Raw genomic sequence first — 13,147 nt, 5'->3', positions numbered from 1 at the left:
CAGGACAAATTGGTGTCAGAGTAGAAAGATCTTGCATATCTCACTGAGTTGGTTGAACACTATGCCAGGAATGCTGAAGATCTGGAAAAAAAAGAAAATGCTAATGTACACAGATTTTGCAAGAGCATTTGACAAATGTGACCATGGTATCGTAACACATAAAATGTGAAAGATGGGAATAACTGGAAAAATTGGGAGATGCATATACAACTTTTTTACAACAAATCACTATACATAGTGAACCAAGGTATCAGATTTATAACTAACAAAATCACAATACAGTTGTGAACCAAGCCATCTCTGGTGTTTCTGTGGTAAAAGCTGTTCCTCATAGAACTGTTTTTGACCCCTCCTGCTCCTCATTCTTATATCTGACATTAACAAACATTCACGGTTTCAAATAAACTATTGCAGATGAAATAAGAATAGGGAGGAAAATCATATCAGTAAAGGATGCTGAAAGGCGACAAAGAGACATGAACTGAGTCTTTAATTGTGCCACTGAGAGCATGGTTTTCATTGGAGATAAATTCCGACTCCTTTGGTGTGCAGAAAATGAAATCAAATTGGAATGGTAGACAGACACAGACACTAACACATACCAGTTGAATGATATGAAAGACCTTGGGAGTAATAATGTTTAGTGACGTAACCTTCAGTGAGCATAGCCGAGCAACAGTTGCCTCACGCAGGAGGGTGGTAGACTAGATCATGCCTGCCTTCAAGACAAAGGAAGAAAAACAATTAATGATATTATTATTATTATTGTTGTTGTGTTCTAATATCACTGTACAATGTAGGCAGAATTTCAGAATTAGAGAGTTTTCATAGATCTTTAACAGTTCACACTAACGTGGTAAAGGAACTGAATTACAGGGATTGGTTGAAATCCCTGAAGCTATACTCCCAAGAGTGCAGTCAGGAGAGGTATATCATCTTTATCTTGAAAACTCTAGCTGGTATGGTTCTCAGCTTACATTCCAAAATGTATCTTGCTTGGGACTGACTTGAGAAAGGGACCACAATCTGCAAGTTATGAGCTCAGAGCAGCTGGTAGGAGAAAGGATGGTGTTATCCTGGTGGTTGTTGTTGATATGCTAAGTGTGGGCCCATTCAATGAGTGAGTGGCTGTGAACACCTTAGGATCATCTGCAAAGGGCAAGTGAAGGCTGGTGCCTCCGCATCACATCGTAAATATGGGAAGATCCTGGACCTTACGTTACCAGGGAATATATCTTATGCTTGTGGGAAACTGCTTAGGAGAGTAAAGATTTTTCATTTTTCAAAGCATACGTTTCCCATTTTGTTCATATATTTGCATGAGAATTGGGTTGAGAAATCTTACCCAGGAATGAAGCCCATTATCCACTGTTGAGTGCAAACTGTGTGTCTTCATATTTTTGCTTAAGCCTTATCCATCCGATTTTCTTTACGACTCCAAGCATCCTGCCAGTTCACAGCTTTTCTGTACTTCAGATCCATTAGTGAAAATGATTTCTTTTTTTGTAATTGCTTGTGTAAAACTGATTTTTGTTTTTGTTATTTCCTTATTTTTTTTTTAGTTTTTGTTTTAATAAGTTAAGGAAGTGATAGCATTGTAAGCTAATAAACACATCCCTTTTCCATATGATTGAGGAATATTTGATTTATGTAAATACAGTTTCCACAGAACTTTTTTGGAATGCTGCTCTTGAATGTGTGGATGACTTATTGAAATAGAAAATAGGAAGGATTTATTTTAAAAACAAAGAATTAGTGCCTAATATTTTTTTTTTTTTTACAAGGATATACATTTTTGGTCCTGTTTGTGCATTAGAACATAACCAGAATGTTGGTGATGGTGTGAATATGAGGAATGGAGGAGATGGAATGTTTAGAAAAGACTCTCAGGGGATACCATGTGTTAAGTAGGAAAATATTTCATAAGATAGCTTAAATTGTGACTCCTTCCTTTTGATATTCAAATTAATGTCCGTGAACATCCTTTTTGGGGCTTTCTTTAGTTTTAAGTGGTTTTCTTTGAGTAAGAAATTACCTTTGGCAGGGCTGTACAGTATCAGTCAGTTGACTGAAAAGGAGTGCAGTTTTGTTGAGAACCTTCTCGTTCCAAAGGAGTCCATCATTTCCCTGCTCCAGTGTGAAGTTTAGTATCAAAGTTGCAGGAGCCCTAGGAGTGGGTTGTCAGATTATATGTTATTTGAAATATCCTTATTTGCATTGTCAGTAACATGGAATTTATATTTCTTTTCAGATCATCCCATACAATAATGAGAAAGTCCTGTCATTACGTCTTCATCGTAGAGTATCAGATCCAGACTATGGACACACAGTAGCATGTATTGGTGATACATCAAGTGTAAGACTGTGCAGTCTACATACTGGTGATGTCATAGCACAACATCAGGAACATCAGGTAAGTTAAAGTTAAGAGACTGAGTGTGAACAAATGTGGCCTTTTTTGCCTGTTTTCCTGGCACTGCTTCGCTGAAGCAAGGCGGTAGTGATGCTCTCTCCTGTAGGGTGGGGTACCACCAGGAATGGAAGAAGGCAAGCAAGACGAATATTATTTATTTATTTATTTTGCTTTGTCGCTGTCTCCCGCGTTAGCGAGGTAGCGCAAGGAAACAGACGAAAGAATGGCCCAACCCGCCCATATACACATGTATATACATACATGTCCACACACGCACAATATACATACCTATACATCTCAATGTATACATATATATACACACACAGACATATACATATATACACATGTACATAATTCATACTGTCTGCCTTTATTTGTTCCCATCGCCACCTCGCCACACATGGAATAACAACCCCCTCCCCCCTCATGTGTGCGAGGTACCGCTAGGAAAAACACCAAAGCCCCCATTCGTTCACATTCAGTCTCTAACTGTCATGTAATAATGCACCGAAACCACAGCTCCCTTTCCACATCCAGGCCCCACACGCTTTGCATGTTTTACCCCAGACGCTTCACATGCCCTGGTTCAATCCATTGACAGCACGTTGACCCCGGTATACCACATCGTTCCAATTCACTCTATTCCTTGCACGCCTTTCACCCTCCTGCATGTTCAGGCCCCGATCACTCAAAATCTTTTTCACTCCATCTTTCCACCTCCAATTTGGTCTCCCACTTCTCCTCGTTCCCTCCACCTCTGACACATATATCCTCTTGGTCAATCTTTCCCCACTCATTCTCTCCATGTGACCAAACCATTTCAAAACACCCTCTTCTGCTCTCTCAACCACACTCTTTTTATTTCCACACATCTCTCTCACCCTTACAATACTTACTCGATCAAACCACCTCACACCACATATTGTCCTCAAACATCTCATTTCCAGCACATCCACCCTCCTGCATACAACTCTATCCATAGCCCACGCCCCGCAACCATACAACATTGTTGGAACCACTATTCCTTCAAACATACCCATTTTTGCTTTCCGAGATAATGTTCTCGACTTCCAAACATTCTTCAAGGCTCCCGGAATTTTCACCCCCTCCCCCACCCTATGATTCACTTCCGCTTCCATGGTTCCATCCACTGCCAGATCCACTCCAAGATATCTAAAACACTTCACTTCCTCCAGCTTTTCTCCTTTCAAACTTACCTCCCAATTGACTTGACCCTCAACCCTACTGTACCTAATAACCTTGCTCTTATTCACATTTATTCTTAACTTTCTTCTTTCACACACTTTACCAAACTCAGTCACCAGCTTCTGCAGTTTCTTACATGAATCAGCCACCAGCGCTGTATCATCAGCGAACAACTGAGTCACTTCCCAAGCTCTCTCATCCACAACAGACTGCATACTTGCCCCTCTTTCCAAAACTCTTGCATTCACCTCCCTAACAACCCCATCCATAAACAAATTAAACAACCATGGAGACATCACACACCCCTGCCGCAAACCTACATTCACTGAGAACCAATCACTTTCCTCTCTTCCTACACATACACATGCCTTACATCCTCGATAAAAACTTTTCACTGCTTCTAACAACTTGCCTCCCACACCATATATTCTTAATACCTTCCACAGAGCATCTCTATCAACTCTATCATATGCCTTTTCCAGATCCATAAATGCTACAAACAAATCCATTTGTTTTTCTAAGTATTTCTCGCATACATTCTTCAAAGCAAACACCTGATCCACACATCCTCTACCACTTCTGAAACCACACTGCTCTTCCCCAATCTGATGCTCTGTACATGCCTTCACCCTCTCAATCAATACCTTCCCATATAATTTACCAGGAATACTCAACAAACTTATACCTCTGTAATTTGAGCACTCACTCTTATCCCCTTTGCCTTTGTACAATGGCAATATGCAAGCATTCCGCCAATCCTCAGGCACCTCACCATGAATCATACATACATTAAATAACCTTACCAACCAGTCAACAATACAGTCACCCCCTTTTTTAATAAATTCCACTGCAATGCCATCCAAACCCGCTGCTTTGCCGGCTTTCATCTTCCGTAAAGCTTTTACTACCTCTTCTCTCTTTACCAAATCATTTTCCCTAACCCTCTCACTTTGCACACCACCTCGACCAAGACACCCCACATCTGCCACTCTATCATCAAACACATTCAACAAACCTTCAAAATACTCACTCCATCTCCTTCTCACATCACCACTACTTGTTATCACCTTCCCATTAGCCCCCTTCACTGAAGTTCCCATTTGCTCCCTTGTCTTACGCACTTTATTTACCTCCTTCCAAAACATCTTTTTATTCTCCCTGAAATTTAATGATACTCTCTCACCCCAACTCTCATTCGCCCTCTTTTTCACCTCTTGCACCTTTCTCTTGACCTCCTGTCTCTTTCTTTTATACCTCTCCCACTCATCTGCATTTTTCCCCTGCAAAAATCATCCAAATGCCTCTCTCTTCTCTTTCACTAATAATCTTACTTCTTCATCCCACCACTCACTACCTTTTCTAATCAACCCACCTCCCACGCTTCTCATGATACAAGCATCTTTTGCGCAAGCCATCACTGCTTCCCTAAATACATCCCATTCCTCCCCCACTCCCCTTACCTCCTTTGTTCTCACCTTTTTCCATTCTGTACTCAGTCTCTCCTGGTACTTCCTCACACAAGTCTCCTTCCCAAGCTCACTTACTCTCACCACTCTCTTCACCCCAACATTCTCTCTTCTTTTCTGAAAACCCCCACAAATCTTCACCTTTGCTTCCACAAGATAATGATCAGACATCCCTCCAGTTGCACCTCTCAGCACATTAACATCCAAAAGTCTCTCTTTCGTGCGCCTATCAATTAACACGTAACCCAATAACACTCTCTGGCCATCTCTCCTACTTACATACGTATACTTATGTATATCTCGCTTTTTAAACCAGGTATTCCCAATCAACAGTCCTTTTTCAGCACATAAATCTACAAGCTCTTCACCATTTCCATTTACAACAATGAAGACTCCATGTATACCAATTATTCCCTCAACTGCCACATTACTCACCTTTGCATTCAAATCACCCATCACTATAACCCGGTCTTGTGCATCAAAACCACTAACACACTCATTCAGCTGCTCTCAAAACACTTGCCTCTCATGATCTTTCTTCTCATGCCCAGGTGCATATGCACCAATAATCACCCATCTCTCTCCATCAACTTTCAGATTTACCTATATCAATCTAGAATCTACTTTCTTACACTCTATCACATACTCCCACAACTCCTGATTCAGGAGTAGTGCTACTCCTTCCCTTGCTCTTGTCCTCTTACTAACCCCTGATGAATATGTACATGTGTATATATATGTATATTTTTTTTTTTTTTTTTATACTTTGTCGCAGTCTCCCGCGTTTGCGAGGTAGCGCAAGGAAACAGATGAAAGAAATGGCCCAACCCCCCCCATACACATGTATATACATACGTCCACACACGCAAATATACATGCCTACACAGCTTTCCATGGTTTACCCCAGACGCTTCACATGCCTTGATTCAATCCACTGACAGCACGTCAGCCCCGGTATACCACATCGCTCCAATTCACTCTGTTCCTTGCCCTCCTTTCACCCCCTGCATGTTCAGGCCCCGATCACACAAAATCTTTTTCACTCCATCTTTCCACCTCCAATTTGGTCTCCCTCTTCTCCTTGTTCCCTCCACCTCCGACACAATATATCCTCTTGGTCAATCTTTCCTCACTCATCCTCTCCATGTGCCCAAACCACTTCAAAACACCCTCTTCTGCTCTCTCAACCACGCTCTTTTTATTTCCACACATCTCTCTTACCCTTACGTTACTCACTCGATCAAACCACCTCACATCACACATTGTCCTCAAACATCTCATTTCCAGCACATCCATCCTCCTGCGCACAACTCTATCCATAGCCCACGCCTCGCAACCATACAACATTGTTGGAACCACTATTCCTTCAAACATACCCATTTTTGCTTTCCGAGATAATGCTCTCGACTTCCACACATTCTTCAAGGCCCCCAGAATTTTCGCTCTCTCCCCCACCCTATGATCCACTTCCGCTTCCATGGTTCCATCCGCTGCCAGATCCACTCCCAGATATCTAAAACACTTCACTTCCTCCAGTTTTTCTCCATTCAAACTCACCTCCCAATTGACTTGACCCTCAACCCTACTGTACCTAATAACCTTGCTCTTATTCACATTTACTCTTAACTTTCTTCTTCCACACACTTTACCAAACTCAGTCACCAGCTTCTGCAGTTTCACACATGAATCAGCCACCAGCGCTGTGTCATCAGCAAACAACAACTGACTCACTTCCCAAGCTCTCTCCTCCCCAACAGACTTCATACTTGCCTCTCTTTCCAAAACTCTTGCATTTACCTCCCTAACAACCCCATCCATAAACAAATTAAACAACCATGGAGACATCACACACTCCTGCCGCAAACCTACATTCACTGAGAACCAATCACTTTCCTCTCTTCCTACACGTACACATGCCTTACATCCTCGATAAAAACTTCTCTGCTTCTAACAACTTTCCTCCCACACCATATATTCTTAATACCTTCCACAGAGCATCTCTATCAACTCTATCATATGCCTTCTCCAGATCCATAAATGCTACATACAAATCCATTTGCTTTTCTAAGTATTTCTCACATACATTCTTCAAAGCAAACACCTGATCCACACATCCTCTACCACTTCTGAAACCACACTGCTCTTCCCCAATCTGATGCTCTGTACATGCCTTCACCCTCTCAATCAATACCCTCCCATATAATTTACCAGGAATACTCAACAAACTTATACCTCTGTAATTTGAGCACTCACTCTTATCCCCTTTGCCTTTGAACAATGGCACTATGCACGCATTCCGCCAATCCTCAGGCACCTCACCATGAGTCATACATACATTAAATAACCTTACCAACCAGTCAACAATACAGTCACCCCCTTTTTTAATAAATTCCACTGCAATACCATCCAAACCTGCTGCCTTGCCGGCTTTCATCTTCCGCAAAGCTTTCACTACCTCTTCTCTCTTTACCAAATCATTTTCCCTAACCCTCTCACTTTGCACACCACCTCGACCAAGACACCCTATATCTGCCACTCTATCATCAAACACATTCAACAAACCTTCGAAATACTCACTCCATCTCCTTCTCACATCACCACTACTTGTTATCACCTCCCCATTTGTGCCCTTCACTGAGTTCCCATTTGCTCCCTTGTCTTATGCACTTTATTTACCTCCTTCCAGAACATCTTTTTATTCTCCCTAAAATTTAATGATACTCTCTCACCCCAACTCTCATTTGCCCTTTTTTTCACCTCTTGCACCTTTCTCTTGACCTCCTGTCTCTTTCTTTTATACATCTCCCACTCAATTGCATTTTTTCCCTGCAAAAATTGTCCAAATGCCTCTCTCTTCTCTTTCACTAATAACCTTACTTCTTCATCCCACCACTCACTACCCTTTCTAATCAACCCACCTCCCACTCTTCTCATGCCACAAGCATCTTTTGCACAATCCATCACTGATTCCCTAAATACATCCCATTCCTCCCCCACTCCCCTTACTTCCATTGTTCTCATTGTGTTTTTTTTTTTTCATGCTATTCGCCATTTCCCGCATTAGCAAGGTAGCGCCAAGAACAGAGGACTGAGCCTTTGAGGGAATATCCTCACTTGCCCCCTTCTTTGTGCCTTCTTTTGGAAAAACAAAAATGAGAGGGGAGGATTTCCAGCCCCCTCTCCCTCCCCTTTTAGTTGCCTTCTATGACGTGCAGGTAATACGTGGGAAGTATTCTTTCTCCCCTATCCCCATGGAAAATCTGTGTATATGTATATGTGCATATGTAGGTGTTTGTGTATATACATGTGTATATGAGTGGATGGGCTGTTCTTTGCCTGTTTCCTGGTACTAATACGCTGATGCAGGAAATGACGATCAGGTATAATAAAGTAAGTAATGAAAGGGTAAGAGAGATGTATGGAAATAAAAAGGGTGTGGTTGAGAGAGCAGAAGAGGCTGTGTTGAAATGGTTTGGACATATGGAGAGAATGAGCGAGGAAAGATTGACTAAGAGGATATATATGTCAGAGGTGGAGGGAACAAGGAGAAGCAGGAGACCAAATTGGAGGTGGAAGGATGGATTGAAAAAGATTTTGAGTGATTGGTGTCTGAACATATAGGAGAGTGAGAGGCGTGCAAGGATTAGAGTGAATTAGAACGATGTGATATACCGGGGTTAACGTGCTGTCAGTGGACTGAATCAGGGCATGTGAAATATAATGGATAAACCATAGAAAGGTCTGTGGAGTCTGGATGTGGATAGGGAGCTGTGTTTTGATGGATTACACATGACCGCTAGAGACAGGGTGAACAAATGTGGCCTTTTCAGTCTGTTTTCCTGGTGCTACCTCACTGAAGCAGGGGGAAGCGATGCTGTTTCCTGTGGGGCAGGATAGCACAAGGAATGGATGAAGGCAAGCGAGTATGAATATGTGCATGTGTATATATGTATATGTTTTTGTGTGTGTATTTATATGTATGTGTGTATATGTTGATGTGTATATATATGTATATGTGTGTATGGGTGTTTATTTATATATGTGTATATGACTGTTCGCTGATGATACAGCGCTGGTGGCTGATTCATGTGAAAAACTGCAGAAGCTGGTGACTGAGTTTGGTAAAGTGTGTGAAAGAAGAAAGTTAAGAGTAAATGTGAATAAGAGCAAGGTAATTAGGTACAGTAGGGTTGAGGGTCAATTGGGAGGTAAGTTTGAATGGAGAAAAACTGGAGGAAGTGAAGTGTTTTAGATATCTGGGAGTGGATCTGGCAGTGGATGGAACCATGGAAGCGGAAGTGGATCATAGGGTGGGGGAGGGGGCGAAAATCCTGGGAGCCTTGAAGAATGTTTGGAAGTCGAGAACATTATCTCGGAAAGCAAAAATGGGTATGTTTGAAGGAATAGTGGTTCCAACAATGTTGTATGGTTGCGAGGCATGGGCTATGGATAGAGTTGTGCGCAGGAGGATGGATGTGCTGGAAATGAGATGTTTGAGGACGTGTGGTGTGAGGTGGTTTGATGGAGTAAGTAACGTAAGGGTAAGAGAGATGTGTGAAAATAAAAAGAGCGTGATTGAGAGAGCAGAAGAGGGTGTTTTGAAATGGTTTGGGCATATGGAGAGAATGAGTGAGGAAAGATTGACCAAGAGGATATATGTGTCGGAGGTGGAGGGAACGAGGAGAAGTGGGAGACCAAATTGGAGGTGGAAAGATGGAGTGAAAAAGATTTTGTGTGACAGGGGCCTGAACATGCAGGAGGGTGAAAGGAGGGCAAGGAATAGAGTGAATTGGATCGATGTGGTATACCGGGGTTGACGTGCTGTCCGTGGATTGAATCAGGGCATGTGAAGCGTCTGGGGTAAACCATGGAAAGCTGTGTAGGTATGTGTATTTGCGTGTGTGGACGTATGTATATACATGTGTATGGGAGTGGGTTGGGCCATTTCTTTCGTCTGTTTCCTTGCGCTACCTCGCAAACGCAGGAGACAGAAAAAAAAAAAAAAAAATATGACTGTGATCCTTTCCAATGTGTATATGAATGGATGGGCCATTCTTTGTCTGTTTCTTAGCAAGTATGAATATGTGCATGTGTATATATGTATGTTTTCCTGGTGCTACCTCACTGAAGCAGGGGGAAGCGATGCTGTTTCCTGTGGGGCAGGATAGCGCCAGGAATGGATGAAGGCAAGTGAGTATGAATATGTGCATGTGTATATATGTATATGTTTTTGTGTGTATTTATATGTATGTATGTGTGTATATGTTGATGTGTATATATATGTATATGTGTGTATGGGTGTTTATTTATATATGTGTATATGACTGTGATCCTTTCCAATGTGTATATGAGTGGATGGGCCATTCTTTGTCTGTTTCTTAGCAAGTATGAATATGTGCATGTGTATATATGTATATGTATTTGTGTGTGTATATATATGTATGTGTGTGTGTATATGTTGATGTGTATATATATGTATATGTGTGTGTATGGGTGTTTATTTATATATGCGTATATGACTGTGATCCTTTCCACTGTGTATATGAGTGGATGGGCCATTCTTCGTCTGTTTCCTAGTGCTACCTCGCTGACACAGGAAAGAGCTATTAAGTACGATAGATAATATATATATATATATTTAATTTTTTATTCATACTTGATTGCTGTTTCCCGCTTTAGCGAGGTAGCGCCAGCAAACCGATGAAGAAAGACATGGCCACTCATATACTCATTTTTTTTTTTTTTTCAAACTATTCGCCATTTCCCGCGTTAGTGAGGTAGCGTTAAGAACAGAGGACTGGGCCATTGAGGGAATGTCCTGACCTGGCCCCCTTCTCTGTTCCTTCTTTTGGAAAATTAAAAAAAATTGAGAGGGGAGGATTTCCAGCCCCCCACTCCCTCCCCTTTTAGTCGCCTTCTACGACACGCAGGGAATACGTGGGAAGTATTCTTTCTCCCCTATCCCCATATATATACTCATATATATACATATATGTACATACCTGTACATGTACATATATATACATATATACATACACATACACACACAGTCATCTTGCTCACTGTCATCCATTCCCAATGCCACCCTGCTCCACAGAATAAGTAAAAATGCTTGAAAGAAAAGAAAAAGCGATAACATATACATTTTATCTCTTTTCCCCAAACTTGATTGCTGCCCCCTGTATGAGCAAGTCATGCGATAGCTTCATGCTAACCTTGCCATCATGGCTAAATCTAGTCATAGATACTTGTAGCTTGGCACTTTTTTGAGCAGGGCTTTCATGAAAATTTAAGAATGTGTATTTATTTCAGGGTCTTTCAGTAAACAGCATATGTTGGAGTCGTGTAGGAGGAGAAGAAGTCATAGTGACCGTTGGTGGCAGTGGTCGTGTAGTAGTATGGCAAGCAAGGCATGAGATCACACGTGTCTTTACTCTTCATCAGTTTGCAGACTTGTCTTTAGTGGAAAGTAATCCAGTTACACCTGCACAGGCTCTTGTTGCTGCTGAAAAGGATATCATGCTCATTTCTCTGAAAGGTAATGGTACAGATTCTTTTTTGAAAGGGACCAACGTGGCACGGGCAAATAACATTGCCCAATCATGGCAGTCAGGTTAAAGAAAAAAAGTTAAAGACATAGAAAGAAGAAATTAATAAGGGCTCTGCAGATGTTTGTAGACCTAATTCTTAAATTTGAAGAAAGGTTATATGAAAAGAGAAAGATGAGGAAGAGAATTCCACAGATCAGCTGTTCAAAGAAAGGTATTGTAACAGCCAATCCTTGAATGGGAGATATGTATTAAAGTGTACGTTGTTAAGGATGTGTTTAATGTTTAGCTAATGCTTTTGTATAATTTTTCTTTTTGTATTGATCTGGATATATTTTATAATGTGTTCTTATGCATCCCCAATTTTTATTTGCTTAGGCTGTCTTCATTGATTTTTCTCACTTCTATCTCTTAACTGTTCCAAAAATTTATTAATCATACTAATTTTAAAGAGGATAAAAGTGAGTGCTCAAATTACAGAGATATAAGTTTGTTGAGTATTCCTGGGAAATTATATGGGAAGGTATTGATTGAGAGGGTGAAGGCATGTACAGAGCATCAGATTGGGGAAGAGCAGTGTGGTTTCAGAAGTGGTAGAGGATATGTGGATCAGGTGTTTGCTTTGAAGAATGTATGTGAGAAATACTTAGAAAAGCAAATGGATTTGTATGTAGCATTTATGGATCTGGAGAAGGCATATGATAAGAGTTGATAAAGATGCTCTGTGGGGGGTATTAAGAATATATGGTGTGGGAGGCAAGTTGTTAGAAGCAGTGAAAAGTTTTTATCAAGGATGAAAGGAATGTGTACATGTATGAAGAGGGGAAAGTGATTGGTTGTCAGTGAATGTTGGTTTGCGGCAGGGGTGTGTGATGTCTCCATGGTTGTTTAATTTGTTTATGGATGGGGTTGTTAGGGAGGTGAATGCAAGAGTTTTGGAAAGAGGGGCAAGTATGCAGTCTGTTGTGGATGAGAGAGCTTTGGAAGTGAGCCAGTTGTTGTTTGCTGATGATACAGCACTGGTGGCTGATTCGGGTTAGAAACAGCACAGAAGCTGGTGACTGAGTTTGGTAAAGTCTGTGAAAGAAGAAAGCTGAGAGTAAATGTGAATAAGAGCAAGGTTATTAGGTACATCAGGGTTGGGGGACAAATCAACTGGGAGGTAAGTTTGAATGGAGAAAAACTGGAGGAAGTGAAGTGTTTTAGATATCTGGGAGTGGATCTGGCAGTGGATGGAACCATGGAAGTGGAAGTGATTCATGGGGTGGGGGAGTGGTTGAAAGTTCTGGTAGTGTTGAAGAATGTGTGGAAGTCGAGAAAGTTATATTGGAAAGCAAAAATCTGTATGTTTGAAGGAATATTAGTTCCAACAATGTTATATGGTTGCGAGATGTGGGCTATAGATAAAGTTGTGCGGAGGAGGGTGGGTGTGCTGGAAATGAGATGTTTGAGGACAATATGTGGTGTGAGGTGGTCTGACCGAGGAAGTAATGAAAGGGTAAGAGAGATGTGTG

General features: G+C 41.3%; 1 protein-coding gene across 1 annotated transcript in view; it reads left to right on the top strand.

The window, feature by feature from the left end:
* Window positions 1-13,147, top strand: part of LOC139755855 (gem-associated protein 5-like) — a 116,242-nt gene that overhangs the window by 4,850 nt on the left and 98,245 nt on the right. The window contains exons 3-4 of the mRNA XM_071674483.1: window positions 2,252-2,413; window positions 11,398-11,623. Of these exons, the coding sequence (XP_071530584.1) occupies window positions 2,252-2,413; window positions 11,398-11,623 (388 nt within the window). The remainder of the gene's footprint in view (window positions 1-2,251; window positions 2,414-11,397; window positions 11,624-13,147) is intronic.

This window comes from Panulirus ornatus, chromosome 2 (genome assembly GCF_036320965.1).
Source record: "Panulirus ornatus isolate Po-2019 chromosome 2, ASM3632096v1, whole genome shotgun sequence".
Lineage (NCBI taxonomy): Eukaryota > Metazoa > Arthropoda > Malacostraca > Decapoda > Palinuridae > Panulirus > Panulirus ornatus.
Note: the sequence above shows the minus strand (reverse complement) of the source record. Positions and strands in the feature narration are given on the sequence as shown.